We start from the raw sequence: 17,019 nt of genomic DNA on the forward strand, positions 1-17,019 counted from the left end.
TTTAGACAACTTAATTTGAGCACGAGCCACATCCACTCCGACTCGACGAATTCGCCACGCGACATGTGGCAATGCACTATGCACTACTGGCCATGACGTGAAGTTTTTACAGATGTAAACAGACAAATTAGAGTACATGTAGAGTGCTCGCATTGCTGGTCATTCATGGACTCGGTGGATGTAATGTAAGTCCTTCTCGTCCGTCCTCCTGTCTCTTACGGATTTGTTAAATATGCTTTTTTTTTTTTTTTTTAAAGGGGAGGGGGGGGGGGGAGCCTGTCAATCCTACAATTCCCCGGGCTTGGGAGCAATGGCCTATAGCAATACTCTCCTTTCATTTAACTAAGCTTCCTATCTCCTCGCTAGCCCTTTCATCTCTTCCATTAGGTTTATCCTCATTGTCCAATATTTTGAACACGTTCAAAAAAGCTACTCTACGGTTTATGTATGATCCAATCAACCATGCAGCTACCCAGCTGATGCTGCATGCCTACCAACCAGTAGCCTAAAACTAAGATCAGAGGCACCGCATCGACCTTTCCTGAGACCATGCAAGAGAATGAAGAAGTTATAAGGAAAGATCATAATATCTCATTGCAGACTAAAACTTCTTTCCGATAGAGCATAGGTAGTGTCGACTATGACTTTTTCTTTTATATTTTTGCAACGTTCCAGTGGGGCAGACACATACACATCCGACAGACCCCCTATACATTGGAGAGGTGCGGATTCTCCTTTCTTCCTCCTTTTACGAGCAACTGAAGAAATTATTCAAAGACTGATTTAAACGAAGAGAAACAATTAAAATAAGGAGTTCATTTCCTTTGTTATCCTATGCTCTTCAGTCTCCATAGGCTATTCAATGTACTATCCTGTCTTATCCCAGTCCTTTTCCAGACCATAATTACGAGAACATCATGTAGACTTTAATGCTCTTGAGATAATAATAGCAATAAAAGCAGATAAGTATTAACAACAACCATGAGTAGACTATGGAGGCCATCGTTACCGTATACTGATACATATTAAAGTATAACAAGGGAGTAGTGAGTATATAGTATAGATTATAATGGGGGGGGGGGGGGGGGGGGAGGTTAAATAGCACGCATGCAAAGGTTAATTGCCTAGAAGACCATATTATGATGCTTCATCGGCTTCGTCTTCTTCAATAAAAAAAAAGAACCCTTAACCAATGGCGACGTTGTATTTCATGAAGGAAAGGGGAATGTCTGAATGTGGGGGAAAGTGTGTTTTAATTGTCACGAAGCAATAAGCTTTTTGCGGATCAGTCTTTTTTTTTTTTTTTTTTTTTTTCACACTTGACTCGGTGGAATAGTAAAAGATTCCACCGTGTCAAAACTTTAAAAAGTGAGCGGAAGTCAACAGCGCACACACCACAATACAGATTTTTCTTTCACTTTTACTCGGTGGAACAACAAGAAAATGATCTGCTGCGGTCTATGTCCATCATTAGAGTAAAAAAAAATAAAGAAAAGATAAAAATAAGTACCGGAAAAGTGATCAAGTCTGCAAAAAGGGTCCTAAGGATACTTCTCGCATGAGCTATATACATCCAATGGCTTGAATCAGCAGGATCCTCTAGGGAGAAAGGGAAACAGACAATGAGAAAGCAAGGGTGCAACCAGAACAAGGGTTTCTTTTTTGTTCGTTTTTTTGGGGTTATGTATGTGTGAAGTATCTATTAGGACTGGTTGCTTCTTATTCTTAATTGGGTATGACAAAGCGGGCAAAACTTTTTCTGTAGTCGCTTGTATTCTCTTTAGACTTGTCAGTCTCTAGAATTGATTATGCATCATGATGGGTGCTGGTTGTATGACAGTTCATTCTATCAACCTTTCATTGAACGAATGGAATGGGCGCAAGCAAAAGAGGTATCGGAAAACAATCAATTGGTGGAAGTCTTTTTTTTTTTTTTTTTTTGTCCTCGTGTATAAATTAATTTCCTGCTTCTCACTCCTCTCCTTTTCATTATCATTCATCCCGAATCTCATTTCTGTTTGTTGAATTTGTCGATTCATTCCTCATTCTCACCTTCTCTCCCCTCTTTCTCCTCTCTCCTCTCGTTCTCTTTACCTTTTTTTTCTTTTCTACTAATCTTGCTTACATCAATCCATATCCAAACATGTTCCGTTCACTTTCCACAACTGCTGCCACATTCGCGAAGCGTGGTCTCACGCCCGCCGTCTCCACCCGCATCCTTACAGTAAGTATATTACTAACTCTCCTCCCGTGCAATTCATTTATAGAGCAGAGGCAGTTAAACGAAGCAGTAATAGCAGCAAGCTCTCTGTCTAGTATTGTGCGATCAATTGACAAGGGATTACCAAGTTCATGTTGCTTGTTTCTTTGGATTCTGCAATCCACACAGAGAATAAATTTTCCCAGGATGCAAAAGCAATAAAATGAATAAAGGACTTATATTATTTCCTTAAACCTTTTTTTATTATACATAGCGTGGTATGGCCTTCCCTGCCGGACAGAAGGAGGTAAGCTGCAATAATATGAACTTTTTTTTTTTTTTTTTAAGAAAAGCATGTTTAGACAAAAGAAAGGATCCATTCTAACTCGTGATTTTTTAATATGTCAACATGATGAAATCTTCAGCTTCTCAACAGATCTCTCAAGGAACAGGACCCTGAGATGTATAACATTATTGAGCTTGAGAAAAAGAGGCAGCGCGAGTCCATTGTCTTGATTGCTTCCGAGGTATGCCGACCGAGTATTTTTTTTTTTTTTTTTTTTTTTGCCATTTGATGAAGCATGGAGGATTATTTGCTATTATCCAAAAGTTCCAGGAGTCATTAGAAAATATGGGACATGAAACATTGACTCAGATTTTTATCTTCTGTGTACGTAATCATCCTGGTTTAGAACTTCACTTCACGCTCAGTCATGGGTGCTTTGGGATCCATTCTTCAGAATAAGTACTCTGAGGGATACCCTGGTGCTAGGTACAGCATTATGGATATATATTTTTTTTATATAATGTTTTCTATAGCCAATGATACGAGTATATTTTAAGAGGCATTGTCAACCCAACTGACTTTTATATTGCTTGACTTTTCAAACTATAGATACTACGGCGGTAATGAGAACATTGACATGTCGGAGCGCCTTTGCCAGAAGCGTGCCCTTGAGGCATTCGATTTGAATCCTGAGGAGTGGGGTGTCAACGTTCAACCTTTGTCTGGAGCACCTGCTAACCTCTACGTTTATGGCGCCCTCATGAAGCCCCATGATCGCTTGATGGGTCTTGATCTTCCCCACGGAGGACAGTAAGTGATTAATTTAGAAAACTCGAAAGTGATGTGTTGACACATGAGTTTTTATAGAGCGCTGAGTGCTGACCTATGAAATTATAATTTTGGTGGCAATTTTTTTTTTTTTTTTTTTTTTTTTTTTTAAAAAAAAAAAAAAAGCTTGTCACATGGCTACCAGATTCCTGGCAAGAAGATTTCTATGGTCTCTGCTTACTTCGAGACCCTTCCTTATGAGATTAACCAAGAAACCGGCTTGATTGACTACGATGCTCTTGAGAAGAACTCCAAGCTGTACCGCCCAAAGATCATCGTTGCTGGTACCTCTGCCTACGCCCGTGAGATCGATTACCCTCGCATGCGCAAGATCGCTGACGATTGCGGCGCATACTTGATGTCTGATATGGCTCATATTTCTGGTTTGGTCGCTGCTGGTGTTTTGAAGTCACCCTTCCCTCACTCGGACATTGTCACCACTACCACTCACAAGTCACTGCGTGGACCTCGTGGAGCCTTGATCTTCTACCGCAAGGGTGTTCGCGGTGTCGACAAGAAGGGCAATGAGATCAAGTATGATCTCGAGGAACCTATCAATGCCTCTGTCTTCCCTGGTCACCAAGGAGGCCCTCACAATCACACTATTGGGGCTTTGGCCGTCGCTTTGAAGCAAACAAAGACCGAAACATTCAAGGAGTACCAGCAACAGGTTTTGAAGAACAGCAAGGCTTTTGCTGATGCCTTCGGCAAGCTTGGATATAAGATGTCTTCTGGTGGCACAGACACACATTTGATCTTGGTCGATCTTCGCTCAAAGGGCATTGATGGCTCGCGTGTTGAGCGTGTGTTGGAGTTGGTCAACATTGCCTCGAACAAGAACACTGTTGCTGGTGACAAGTCTGCAATGAACCCTGGTGGAATCCGTGTTGGTACTCCCGCAATGACATCCCGGGGCTTGGGCGAGAAGGATTTTGAACAAGTTGCCAACTTTATCGACCGCGCAGTCAACCTTACCAAGGATCTCAAGAGCAAAACCCCTGGCAAGAAGATTGCTGACTTCAAGTCGTTTGTTGGTGACGGATCCCAGATTCCCGAGATTCAGGCTTTGAAGAAGGAGGTTGCTGAGTTTGCCCGCAAGTTCCCTACAGTTGGATTCACTGAAGATGAGATGGAATACCGCGACTAGAAAAAAAAAAATCAGGCATACTTCTTTTAAGCTTCATTAGACAAACTTGCATGATGCTAGTTCCTTCATCATATTTTTCTCATCATTCTTTTTAATTGCCTTTATTCAAACAACTGTACAAAAAAATACCATTCAATACATTATTTTTGACTTAACAGCCAAGTTCAATATATCCTTGGTCCGGATACGGATAATATTTCATTGGTTTTGATTTATGAAGCCAATGAGCACTTGTAGTTCATGACTTTTGAACAAAAAAAAAACAATTCGTGAGTGACGTTGAACATCTTGTTTACTTGCATGAGTTTGGAGGAAACAGCTCCGATGGTGTTGAAGAAGTACCCAATCCTCATGCGACCTGTAAAAACTTGTTCGGGGGTTTTCTGATGGTTTAAAAGACTAGCTTGGTTTATTCCAAAGGTAAATGACAGGTACATGTTCACACCCTGTTTCAAGAAAAGTCCAAAGCACATGCTCGCTTTCTGTCTGGGAACTGGCTTGATATAGTGCCAACACTAATACCCTTTATTATCTAATACATGAGACCAAAAGGATAAAAGGTACACAGGAATGTGGTATATGCGTTTCAAAGAGCAAGATTTTTTTTTTTTTTTTTTTTTTTTTTTTTTTTTCCAAGGTCAAAGACCAAGGTGTCAGGGAGTGAAATGATTATTTACCGAGCACACAATAGATGGACCCAACGCGTTAGTTCAAGTGACAAAACGTTTTTGTGCCACGATAAATCATTGGACGATAGCGAATCTTATTTGGAAATTGATTTTTCTCTCATTTTATTACGGTGCAGACAACAAAGAACTTGTCAGGCATTCATGTTTGGAGTTTGTGCAGCAACACAAATGAGCCTTTTGCATTAGATATTCAGCAACAATGAAACAAAAATTTTCTTGTTTGCTCATGCTTTTTCTTCTTTGCCTTGCCTTGCCTTGCTTGGCTTGCCACTGAAGGAATTCAGGAACAGAAACCGGTGCAATGAAAATGAAAAGAGAGTCGAAATCCAAATCCAAATCCAAATAATTAATACAGTTTTCATCGGCTCACTGGCAACGTTACGAACAATGTTCCGGGTAGTCAAGTTTTGTTTTCTTTCTTAACCATGATGATTATGATTATGCTTATGATTATGATGATAACAGCGATATATGAAGAGAGCAATTTTGTTTATGGTTATTCCCGAAGACTAAAAGATATCGCCTTCAAGCCAATTGCCCGGTATCGTCTTTTTCAGCCTCTTTATCTTTTTCACACCAATCTTTCCTACCGCCTCACAACCTTTGTTCCTGTTCCTCTTCTTTTTTTCTTTCTTTTTTTTCTGGGACCCGCTCATAATCACACAGCTCTGTCATTTCTTAATCGAATATCATTAATCCAATCCATTATCACCTTTTTCCTCCCCTTCTTTCTTTCTTTCTTCCTTTTTTTTTTTACTGCACATACCTCATACCTCATCACATCCCCCTCCCTTTCCTCCCTTTATAGTTGTTCTGTTTGCACCATATTAACCCCTTTTTTCACATCATGAACCCCTTCAACGATAACGGCAGTAGTAACAGCAGTGGCTACAATAGTAGTAACTACAATAATAGCTACAACAATAACTACAACAATAACTACAACAGTAATTACAGTGATAACTACAGCAATAACTATAACCCTCATAGCAATCATAATGATCATTACCAGAGTAATACCAATACCAATACCAATACCAATACCAATACTACCCACCGTGGTCGTCCTCGTCCTCGTCCTCGTCCTCAACCAACCTCTCCTACCTCTCCTCTTCATCCTATTTCTCCTACATATCCCAAAACCCCTACATATCCCATTTCTCCTACCACTCCCATTTCCCCCACGACCCCTACATCCGCTCACTTGACATCATCCTTCCCTCGTTCCAGTTCTCGGAATTGGCTCGCAGATACCGAATTTGATAACGATGCCAACCGTCGAGCCAATGTCCCGAACGTACCAACCTTTCAAGAGAGGAACCATAGTCGAGAAGGCGGTCGCCACAATAACAACAATGCCAATCGTAGTCAGACCGCTAGTAGGTCTGGTTCTGGTTCAAGTTCTGGAACGGGATTTGAGTCAAGCTCTAGATCTGGTGCCAGGTTTAACCCTGGATCGAGCTCGGGCTCGGGTTCAGGTTCAGGTTCGGTTTCTGGACCGGTTTCTGGACCGGTTTCTGGAGAGATCAGTAAATCCTCATCAGCGACTATCCCAATGCACCAAATGTACCTAAAAGATGGCGGAGATGGTTTGAGTGATCGGCTCCGAAGAGGTGGAAGTAATGACACGAAGGTTTCAAAGGTCTCAGAAGGAAACGGGTATTACTATAGCGATAGCCGAAATGATATGAAGATTGGATATAACAATGGCAATAACAATAACAATAACAGTAATGCGAATTCATATTATGACGGGAAAAAACTTGGAGCATCAACCATATCAGCAGCAGGAGCGGGAGTGAACGGAGGTAGTCAGCAACAAAAACAAAAGCAACAACAACGGGTTCCGGCCTCAAGAAGAGATTCAGCTTCATCCATTTCCACGGGTCGTTCATCCAATAGTAGCCTTGATCGCCGTTATTATCGCCCAGAGACCAAACTGGATGATTCTAATAAGGGTGATAGGAATACTAAGAAGAGTCGAGGAAAATTCCTGTCTCGATTCGACTTCGGGGAGACATTCCATGGGTACCGTCATTACGATCCATTGAACTACAAGATGAAGCGGATGGGTCGACTGGCTCAGTTCAACAATGAGCGATTGTATCTGCATTGGATTCGACTTGGAGTGTTGCAGGGAGGCATTGCAGTGACATTGTTGAGTTTTGGTTTGGGAGTGACCTCATATGTGGGCGTAGGAGCCTTGATCTTGGCGCTATTGACGTTGATTTATGCGACTACGTTATATCATAAGCGACATTTGCATCTGGTCCATAAACGAAGTGATGTCAAGTATTTCGCAAGGACCATTCCGACCTTTTTGACCGTCGGCCTTATCCTTTTATATGCTAGTAACTTTGCATGTAAGTCCTCTCTCTCTCTCTCTCTCTCTTTTATCATTTTAATTCGTTCAAAAAGGGGCAGAATGGTTAAAAAGTTCTTATTCAACATTTCCTTTTTCCCCATTTCCTTTTCTTTCATCAATTGATAGTGACATTGCTGTATGGTGAAGAAGCTAGAAGTCCTCCACCATGGACAAATGACGATGACAGCTTTAGTAGTGTATTCTAGAAGGATAAATGACAGAGTTGAAGACTATGGGACCATCATGTATAAAAAAAAAAAAAAAAAAAAAAAAAAGTAAAATGAAAAGACGCGTTTTGATTCCCTTGAAAGTTTATTTTCTGGATTGTGGAAGATGCTTCGGAGTAAACTGAAAATGTGTGTATCTGTCTCTCTTTCTGTTTCTAAAAAAAGATGGCAGACAAGTTGTGTTACAATCTCATCAAGGAAAAATAAAAACGCGCGACATCTTTGGTGAGGCCAAGTGATGATGGTAGAAGTTTTATTTTATGAGGTGGCGGTTTTTTTTTTTTTGTATCTTTACCCAAGACTAGCCCTTGGAGGCTTTGTAGTAAGTATTAAAAAAAAAAAAAAAAAAAAAAAAAAAAAGATAGCCGAGCACCCTCCGGTTGAGATTTGTGGCGCCAGATGACGGGTGTGTGTCACATGAGTATGCTATTTTCCATTATCCATTTTTTTTATTTTTTACTTTTTTATTTTTTACTTTTATTTATTTATATTATATATATTAAGTATGATCGATGTTGTTTTGTGTGCCATGTATTCTGTACACACCATATGAGAAAGTGAAAAAGTGGGGAAGAGGCTTCGAAGCACATAAATACATCTCCCATTCATCTATCTAAAGTATAAATGGGAAAACGAATGGCCTTTTTTTTTTTTTTTTTTTTTTCTTTTTTTTTTTCTGGTTCTTCTCTTAACTGCACTAAGATGCTCAGCTGCTTAGTTACGGCTTGTGAAAATGAGACCAGTATCAACGGGATCACCCATACGCCACATCAAACCCCTCTTGGTCTTTGAAGGATCCTGGATCTCAAACTTTGAGTACCTGGAAACCAAGAGCGCTCCAACAGTCTTCAATTCTTGGATAGCCAAGAAACGTCCAGGGCATGCATGCCTAACGCAAAAATATATAAATAAATAAATAAATACATTAGATCCAAGTCGCGCACTTTTTTTTTTTTTTTTTTTTTTTTCCTCCAAGTTCCTTAGTTTTTATACTTACTTTCCCATGCCAAAGACCAAAAAGTCATTGCCAGCCTTGGTGGCAGCCTTTGCTTTGCCTACGAATCTCCAGGGGCGGAACTCATAAGCGTCGCCTCCTTGAACCTCATCGCTTTGATGGACTGAATGGTTGTTGATGATGGCTTTGCTACCCTTGGTGATGCGCATTCCATTGGACAATGTGATATCCTCTCTGGCCGTGTGTGCCAAGGTCAAACGTTCGGTCCTATATCTCAAAACCTCTCTAACAAAAGAATCCATCTTGACTAACCGCTTCATCATAGCAGCCGAAAGATCACGATCGTTCTTGGGATCCAAATCTGATCCTACGAAATCCTGTTCGGATTTGACCTCACCTGAAGCCAATTTGCTCTGTCTCAAGGTCTGACGTTCTTGTTCGATCTGAGATAGAGCCTCGCATTGTTCTTGATACAAAACATCCACATGTTCAGGGAAGGCTGCAAAGTAATAGCACAAGTTGGCGGCAGAATCTGATGTCGTATGGACACTTGCCAAGACCAAAAGCAACAAATGACCGCAGACATCCTCAATATCCACGAATCCATACTTGTCAAAGTTATCCAATAACTTTTGCATCATATCCAAAGGACGTACGTATTCCTCTCCCTTTGCATTCGCTTCAGCTTCTTCTTGACGACGTTTCAAGATCACGGGGGTGGCAACTTCGACCAGGATGTCAATATGTTTCTTCAGAGGATTCAACACGCTATATTTGGCTTGGGTATTGAATCTATGCCAGAATCGAAGTCTGTTATCTCGACCAAGGACTTCGCCAAAGTCATATGTGCATTTGATGAAGGAATCGCGGACCCGATGGTCCTTGGCACAGTCATTGCCCATAAACACAGTGGCCACTGAATAAAGAAGGAAGAAAAAAAAAAAGGTTAAAATTGAAACTACGTCCGAAACCGGTAATAAAAAAAAAAAAAAAAAAAAAACTTACTGGCAGCGGCGACCATCTCCTGGAAGACATTAATGGGTTTCTCAATCAGCTTTCCATCCTTACAATCACCCAATTCTCGATCGATTGTCAAAGTCAATTGCTCGACAATACGAGGGGTGTACAAGGGCAGGAATGGGGAGAGGTTATCACGGATGGCACTATGGGAGATCCAGTTTTCATCATTGCTGGTCTTGGTGATACTGTCTGTGAAAGCCTTCATGCCTGTCACCTCCTCCAAAGCATCAATGAAACTGAATTGTTCATTCATGAATACTTCTCGGATCAACGAGCCCGAAACGACTGTGAATTTTTGATTCCAGAGCATGACATTGAAAACGAGGCCATAGTTCTCTACACACTTTGAAAGGAATTTGTTTTGATCCTCGGCGTATTCTGCATCATGGCTCTTGTCGCCTGCACGTAATGGTACGATTGGGATAGACTAAGATGGTTTTTTTTTTTTTTTTTTTTTTTTTTTTTTTTTTTTTTTGTGTTTAGTTTACCAATTAGGCAATTAGTTTTTTTGTTAGAGATTGATGTTCTTTTGAATGACGCTCTCAGTTTTTTTTTTTTTTTTTTTTTTTTTTTTTTTTTTTTACATTTATATATTTATATGATGAATTTAGATTGCAATTTACCTTATCTCTGCTGAATCCACCCTTGTTAGTGGCTCGATGGGCCAGGAATGCCGCGGAGGCAAGACCGATACCGATGGGCAAGACAGCCTTTAAGAGATCGGTTGGGTTTGTTGTTGTAGAAGTGGACACAAGACCGAGCATGATTTCTAATCAAAGGAATGTGGAGAAATAAAGAATTTGAAGGAAAAGAGAACGAAGTTTGTAAAATGAGGGCGAGGGGCGAAGGGCGAGGGCGAGGGCGAGGGTTGAAGAGAAGAGAACAGAGGACAGTAGAAGGGTTGAAATGTTTGATATTTATAACTCGGTTTTACAGGGAAACTTTTTTGGGGTGAAAAATGAAAAGAAGAGTGTGATTTACTGTCCAGATGGGAAAACAAAAACTTTACTCCCTTTTATACCAAAGAAGAACACTTGAAGGTTGGATAAATGATTAGTTTCCTTTGGCAGAGCAAGGCCCCAACTGAGCATAGCACTCGCACAGAATATAAAAAACAAGTTTATTAGTTTTATTTTTATTTTCTTTTTTCGCTGAATGACCCTGACTAAAGCGCAAAAAACCGGTTAGCCAACGATCAGGCTATTGCCAAGGTTGGATCGCAATCTTGCGCAGCGACGGAAAGTATGTTCGCGAATGATCTTGTCCTAATACACTAAACGGAAAGAAAAAAGGAGGGGGGATTTCCTCCACAAGGGAATACATGTTTCTACTAGCAGGAGGGGGAAGGGTTTTTACCTTTATCCATAATAGGCTAACATCACCATCTTCATCATCATTATCGTCATTTTTTATACTTCCATTTAATAAACAAGGCTAGCATAAATCAAAAACCGGTTTTTTTTTATCTTTGGTCGTTTTTAAAATCTTCTTGCTTTTGCCTCTAAATTGTACATGTACGTTGTGTGGATCGTTACCATTATTATATCAAATTTCTCTCTCTTTTAGATAAAAGTCCATTTTGATCCGATGCGAATGCAGAAAGTAAGGAATAGAAAGTGTGTGGAAAATAATAATAATAATAATAATAAAAGTTCGAATAAGCTAGCAACCGGTTTTTTGTTTTTTTTGTTTGAGAGATGCGTTTGATCGGTGTTGACACATTTACAAGACCTTGTGAACTGGCCCGTGGAACAAACACTTGTTCATCCACCCACTGGATTCAAAGTAGAAGAGGGTTCATGCAGTCTTTATTACTTCTTCCCAGAAAAAAAAAAAAAAAAAAAAAAAAAAAAAAAAGAGCGAGCTTTTTACTCACACAATCTCTTTAGAACAGATGACAGTGAAATAGCGCCGGCGAGCCCTCTCTGTTCTAAAGCCCAGCAGTGACTTTTTTTTATTTTTGTTTTTAAGCAGTAATAACTATCATCTTCTCATCACGTTCCCGATGTTTTCGACTCTTGTTGGATAGGAGAAGAGAATGCGTAAACTCCAGATCCTGTTACGGGATGAAATGGGCTTTTTATCCATGGGAAAAATATGGATGATCTCCGAGAAGCGAAACATCCGAGAAAATACTTTATTCTTAAACTTTTTAATATTATTGTTATTATTATTGTTATATTTAATATATGCTTTTATTATTTTGCTCAATATATTTCTAATGGCTCTTCTTTGTTGTTGTTGTTGGTTTTTTTTTTTTTTTTTTTTTTTTTACAAGATCATTATAAATATACCATCAAATATTAGAACAAAGAAGCAAGGGCAAGCTTCAAGTCTTCTATTGGTCATCAACCTTTTCCCTCCTTCACTCAACCGCTGGTTCTTTGTTGACGCTCTTTTTTCTCTTTCTCAAAGTTTGATTTTGTTTTTGTACCTTGATTACTCATTCTTGTTGGGTGCGAAAGAGGGTTTTGTCCATCAACATCATCAACAACATCAACAACAACATCAACAACAATAACGACAACAATAACGACAACAGTAACGGCAATAAAAAAAAAAATAAAAAAAAAAAACTCTAAGTAAAACGCGTGGAGAATCACACGTGCTTTTAATTGCATTTATGCACCTTTTCTTCTCTTTTTTTTTTTTTTTTTTTTTATGTAATTCATGCATACACATGTATAAATGCTGGGATTGCCCCTCGTATGTTCCTCATTTCACAAAGAAAATAAATTACAAACAGGGGAAAGGAACTAACAGACCGAATAGAGTCGGGTCCAATTAATCAATAATTTTTTTTTTTAAAAAAAAAAGCTGAGTATTGTTCGCCTGGCCTTGGAGAGAGGAGAAGAAAGGAAAAGAGTCCTCATTGCTTCCATGAAACATTCTTAATATCAGTATTGATTCAGGATACAGTTGGTCTACTAAGAAGAACTCTTCAAAGGCGACTATTCGATGCTTGTTGGTTTTCCAAATCTGCTCTGATTTCACCGTAATTTAGCGGAATTGATTAATTAGCATCTCCTGAATAGTTGCCATGCCGAGGGACTCTTCGAATGGACAGGATTTGCTGCTGTTCAAAACAATAAAACTTGACTGAAAGTCTGCTAATCCTCAAACCATGAGGCCAAATAATGCCTCTGAACGCTTCAATAGGATTGTGGCGTGCTTTTGGGACGCAGGATAGAGGATTTGTTCTTTGGAGGCAAACTTTTTGAAGCTGCGCCTGTTGCTAGTAAAAACACAAATGGTTCCCGTTTTCCGCATACTTCTGGGCTTCTACAATCCAAAGGCTGTGACGTAGCCATCAAATGTTACATGTTTGTCAAAGTATTGACACGTCCCTTGCAAAAGTTCAGGTGTATGCAAAGAGTATTGGTTTAAGGGACCGTAGAGAAGTCAGTGACATGTGGCAGTGTTTAGATGATTATACAGTTTATACCACATGGAGTCCAAACAGTCGTCAAAGTGGATAACTTGAATGAGGAAAAAACGTGCTCATTAAAAATTGGACATGTCAAGTTGTTCGAGTTACAAAGATGGCGTGGTTGATTGCATGTATACGTAGATGCATAAAAGCGCATTCGATTGAGTGTAGAACTGTACAATTTTGATACAAATTTATTTCAATATTTCTTATAACAACGCGCTTTCTTTGTAAGCAGATTAAGCCTACAAAGTGATCCCTCTCTCTTTAAATGTCGAATGAAAAGAATGAAAAAAGGAAAAAAAAAAAAAAAACAAAAAAACAAAAAGAAAAAGCCTGTTTCAATATAAAAGGAATAAAACAACAGCAGCAACAATAGTAATAAGAATAACAACTGAATATGCCACAAATGAGAGCATGAACAACAACAACAAAAAAGATAAAAAAAAAAAAAAAAAAAAAAAAAAGTTCGTGAGAGAGAGAGGGAATACAGCGGTTAAGGTTGATTTTGCCTTTTTTTCTTTTCTTCTAAAATGCAACTCGTTAATTCATTCATCAGATCCTGTTCAAAATGTCCTCGTCCTTGTTATGATAGATGCATTGTTGGTTGATTTTAGTTAATAAAATGCTGGCTTGATCATGGCGGTATCACGTAATTGCTTTTGCTCACGAACTGTAAACACTTTGCCAGGTTCTGGTCCCTTAGGCTGACGAATAGGGTATATCAGGTTAGCTCCGATGGGGCTGTTTCCGGCAGCGGCATCGAAGACCATGGATTTGCGATAGAGTGACCTGGTTGGTGAGGCAGAGCCTGTCGATCGAGTAGTAGAGGTATAATTGGAGTAGTTGGAGATGATACTGGTTGTGCTTGCAACAGAACCATTGAGTGTTGATGATGGAATGTCGGGTAAAGGTGATCGTGATTTGTAAATAGGACTCTCAGATCTCAGCGATCCACGTCCTGCGAACGAAATTGGTCGTTGCTGCTTTAGATGTAAATATAGCGATAGTATAAAGATACAAAAGGTCAGATATAGTAAATTCAAAAAAAAAAAAAAAAAAAAAAAAAAAAGTTGATATTATACATGAGTACGGAAGGTGGCAAGAGATCAGTCTGTGCTGTTTACCTTGGTAGGTGTAGAAGGTCCTCCTGCACTGGAATCGAGAGCAGCGTTAGGATGAGGGGTTTTCATAATAATAAGTCGACGGAGGTTACCCTCGCCTTCGGTATAGTAGTGCAGCGATAACTTGTCTGCGATAAGATGTAAAATACGGCGCTGACGAGGGCTAAGGTTCTCAGGGAAGATCATGTCATCTTTCGTAGCATCGCCTCGGAACATTAAAAGGCGATCATAAAATGCCAAGGTCTCTCCATCGTTCAGGTCCAATTGGTACAGCGATGCTAAAAATATAACAATATATAAAAGTCAGCTGACATAAGACTTGACTTTGAAGCAGCGATTTAGCTTTTTTTTTTTTTTTTCTTTCTGGCTTACCACTCGAGTCCTCTCTGTCCAAGAGGCTACGTCCCGAGTCACGTCGCTCCAACAGAGCTGCAGATGCACGGTTTCGAGTTCTTTCAAACTCACGGCTCTGCAACTCCATTAACTCACGTTGTCTCTCCTGTCGCTCCTGTTGTTCTAACAACTGAGCTTCCACAATCTCCATTTCCCTGCGTTGAAGCGCCTCCTGGTGTGCCGCCATTGCAGCAGCAGCCTTTTCTTGATCCCTCTTCTCCTGCTCCGCAGCCGGCATCACCTTTTTGTATTCCACTCGCAGCTTCCTGCCCTGGACCTCAAATCCATTCACGGCATTGTAAACCAAGTCAGCCTCCTCTGCTGTTCTATAATTCGCAAACGCTAAACCGCGGAAGATACCATTGTCGAAATGATAATTGAAGGCATATGGTTTGGGAATATCAAGATTATCGAGGATGGCAAGCAGCGAATCACGCTTAACAGAGAAAGGAATGTTCTTGATCACAATGGCTGTTGGGATAGTATCAACAGGCTCCTCTCCTTGCTGTTGTTGCTGCTGCTGTTGTTGCTGCTGCTGTTGTTGTTGTTGTTGTTGTTGCTGCTGCTGTTGCTGCTGTTGCATCTGTGGCTGCTGCATATGTTGAGGAGGCTGAGGGTAAGGCTGAGGCTGAAACTGGCCAATGAGGGGTCCTGGCTGCATCATGGGCTGGTAAGCATAGGCTTGATGCTGGTAGTATTGCTGCTGGCGAGGATCCTGTTGCAGCACAGGCGACTGAATGGGCGAAGCCTGTGGAGGGCTCCAGTTCTGTGTGTCCACGGGCGTTACGATATGAACCAATGGAAAGTCAGACGAGCACGATCATAGCGACAAAAAGATATAGCAGATGTGGCAACAACAAAAAAAAAAAAGAAGAAAGAAAAACATTAGCGCACATACACAAAAAAAAAAAAAAAAGAGAGCAAAACAGAGCAGTAAGAGAGATCAAGGGTCACTAGCACATAAAAAGAAAAAAGCATGGGTGCTGGGAAGAACATGTTGGCGGAAAAAAGCAAGAGAGCGACGGGAAGAAATCACAAGTATAATAAGGCCATACAAAGCTGCAAATGGTCCAATTTTTTTTTGTCTGCATGGCATGGCAAGATGCATGCCCAATGGTCATCCATTGAGTTAAATGTAACACAAACACATCTGAACATGGAAGAAGCATATTCAAGGACTGCTTTGCCTTGGGACATGTACCACCCATGCCCATGCACCATCCTTCAAACATCCAGCCATACCCTTTACTCTTTTGTCCTTTTGTTTGAGTATCTTTAAAAACATACTCTCTTTGACCCTCTCTCGCCCAACCCTCTATAATCTCTTTTACACATCTTGTATATTTGTTTGTGCATTGTCTTTTTCCCGTAGGACAACAATCATGTCGACCCTGTTTTCTATTCTTATCCAGGAACCTGAAAAAAAAAAAAAAAAAAAATAGGGGGTGAGGGGAAAGAGAAAAAAAAAAAATGATTCAAACACTTACCACACTCGCAAGGGACATGCGATTAGAATGACGCTTGCCATTCATACTTTGGCTGGCATTGATGGCCATCCCCATGCTGTTTCTTTGTGATTGGTAGCCACTCATGCCATTTCCATTGCCACCATTGGTCGGCTTGCGGGTCAATGGGCTAGCAGGACCACGTTCAGACCCATACTGCGAGTAGCGGCGTTGGTGCTGTGGCTGATACGATCCTTGCTGCTGATGATGGTGATGATCCAGTGGCGAGGCAGGACCGTTGTCGCGGAGCGACATTGCATCAAAGGTCATATCGAGTTGTTTGGTAGTCATATCGTCGTATACAAGAATGGATCTTTTTTTCTTTTTTTCTTTTTGGTCAGTAATGATAGTTGTTGTAGTGAAGAAGTTGGAGAAAGAGAAGAGGTTGAATATCTCGGGGAACGGGGCGAGGATGGAAAAAGGTAGCTTTCAGCGCTTGTTTTTCTAGATCTGCTTTCGGCACTCTTGGCTTCAAACCCTCGAAATGCTTATAGAACGTTCAAGTGGGTTCTTTTTTTTTTGTTTTTTTTTTTTTTTGTTTTTTTGTTTTTGTTTTTTTCAATCGGTTTCTAGTGAGTCGGTTGTCGAATATACGGATATGTACAGAATATAAAGAAAGGAAAGAAAGGAAAGAAAGGCTGCAAAATAGGATATAAAACGAAGGAATCAGAACAAAGACAAATAACAGTTCGTTAACATGAATCAAATAAGAAATTAAAACGGCAATGTAGAGAACGTGAACAAGGGTTTAAGGGAAAGGGATTGCGGACAGGATGAAATAAGAGAAGGACAGAAGGTGACAGAGACAGAGACGAAAGGTGAGGACAGAGAACAAGAAAAGAAAAAAAAA

At 40.2% G+C, this 17,019-nt stretch overlaps 4 protein-coding genes across 4 annotated transcripts; 2 read left to right on the top strand and 2 right to left on the bottom strand.

Annotated features, from left to right (window-relative positions):
- The first annotated feature begins 1,989 nt into the window (after positions 1 to 1,989).
- BCR41DRAFT_350404 (serine hydroxymethyltransferase-domain-containing protein) lies at positions 1,990 to 4,619 on the top strand. The gene is made up of 6 exons (XM_022023660.1): positions 1,990 to 2,224; positions 2,475 to 2,507; positions 2,626 to 2,727; positions 2,893 to 2,972; positions 3,096 to 3,296; positions 3,441 to 4,619. Exons 1-6 carry the CDS (start codon positions 2,144 to 2,146, stop codon positions 4,459 to 4,461), a joined length of 1,518 nt encoding a protein of 505 aa, XP_021882769.1. The 5' UTR covers positions 1,990 to 2,143; the 3' UTR covers positions 4,462 to 4,619.
- Positions 4,620 to 6,906: 2,287 nt separating this feature from the next.
- On the top strand, positions 6,907 to 7,751 carry BCR41DRAFT_350406 (hypothetical protein). The gene has a single exon (XM_022023661.1). The coding sequence runs from the start codon at positions 7,210 to 7,212 to the stop codon at positions 7,636 to 7,638; it is 429 nt and encodes a 142-aa protein (XP_021882770.1). The 5' UTR covers positions 6,907 to 7,209; the 3' UTR covers positions 7,639 to 7,751.
- A 676-nt stretch (positions 7,752 to 8,427) lies between these two features.
- On the bottom strand, positions 8,428 to 10,694 carry BCR41DRAFT_385395 (cytochrome P450). Its single transcript, XM_022027662.1, has 4 exons — positions 10,341 to 10,694; positions 9,703 to 10,144; positions 8,740 to 9,613; positions 8,428 to 8,631 (listed from the first exon to the last, which is right to left on the bottom strand). Exons 1-4 carry the CDS (start codon positions 10,479 to 10,481, stop codon positions 8,457 to 8,459), a joined length of 1,632 nt encoding a protein of 543 aa, XP_021882771.1. The 5' UTR covers positions 10,482 to 10,694; the 3' UTR covers positions 8,428 to 8,456.
- Positions 10,695 to 13,614: 2,920 nt separating this feature from the next.
- BCR41DRAFT_350408 (hypothetical protein) lies at positions 13,615 to 16,713 on the bottom strand. The gene is made up of 4 exons (XM_022023662.1): positions 16,152 to 16,713; positions 14,644 to 15,430; positions 14,275 to 14,549; positions 13,615 to 14,130 (listed from the first exon to the last, which is right to left on the bottom strand). Exons 1-4 carry the CDS (start codon positions 16,458 to 16,460, stop codon positions 13,765 to 13,767), a joined length of 1,737 nt encoding a protein of 578 aa, XP_021882772.1. The 5' UTR covers positions 16,461 to 16,713; the 3' UTR covers positions 13,615 to 13,764.
- Between the last annotated feature and the right edge of the window lie 306 nt (positions 16,714 to 17,019).

The sequence above is a fragment of the Lobosporangium transversale genome (assembly GCF_002105155.1).
Source record: "Lobosporangium transversale strain NRRL 3116 chromosome Unknown BCR41scaffold_12, whole genome shotgun sequence".
Classification (NCBI taxonomy): domain Eukaryota; kingdom Fungi; phylum Mortierellomycota; class Mortierellomycetes; order Mortierellales; family Mortierellaceae; genus Lobosporangium; species Lobosporangium transversale.

Bases quoted from the DNA above. Each gene is read 5' to 3' on its own strand.
- BCR41DRAFT_385395 (XM_022027662.1), bottom strand. From the start codon at position 10,481: ATGCTCGGTCTTGTGTCCACTTCTACAACAACAAACCCAACCGATCTC. The intron at 9,614-9,702 runs GTAAGTTTTTTT...TTCTTTATTCAG, and splicing joins GGAGATGGTCGCCGCTGCCA to TGGCCACTGTGTTTATGGGC. The intron at 8,632-8,739 runs GTAAGTATAAAA...TTTTTGCGTTAG, and splicing joins TTGGTCTTTGGCATGGGAAA to GCATGCATGCCCTGGACGTT.
- BCR41DRAFT_350404 (XM_022023660.1), top strand. From the start codon at position 2,144: ATGTTCCGTTCACTTTCCACAACTGCTGCCACATTCGCGAAGCGTGGT. The intron at 2,973-3,095 runs GTACAGCATTAT...TTCAAACTATAG, and splicing joins GAGGGATACCCTGGTGCTAG to ATACTACGGCGGTAATGAGA. The intron at 3,297-3,440 runs GTAAGTGATTAA...AAAAAAAAAAAG, and splicing joins GATCTTCCCCACGGAGGACA to CTTGTCACATGGCTACCAGA.
- BCR41DRAFT_350406 (XM_022023661.1), top strand. From the start codon at position 7,210: ATGAAGCGGATGGGTCGACTGGCTCAGTTCAACAATGAGCGATTGTAT.
- BCR41DRAFT_350408 (XM_022023662.1), bottom strand. From the start codon at position 16,460: ATGACTACCAAACAACTCGATATGACCTTTGATGCAATGTCGCTCCGC. The intron at 14,550-14,643 runs GTAAGCCAGAAA...TTATATTTTTAG, and splicing joins GGACAGAGAGGACTCGAGTG to CATCGCTGTACCAATTGGAC. The intron at 14,131-14,274 runs GTAAACAGCACA...CATCTAAAGCAG, and splicing joins GACCTTCTACACCTACCAAG to CAACGACCAATTTCGTTCGC.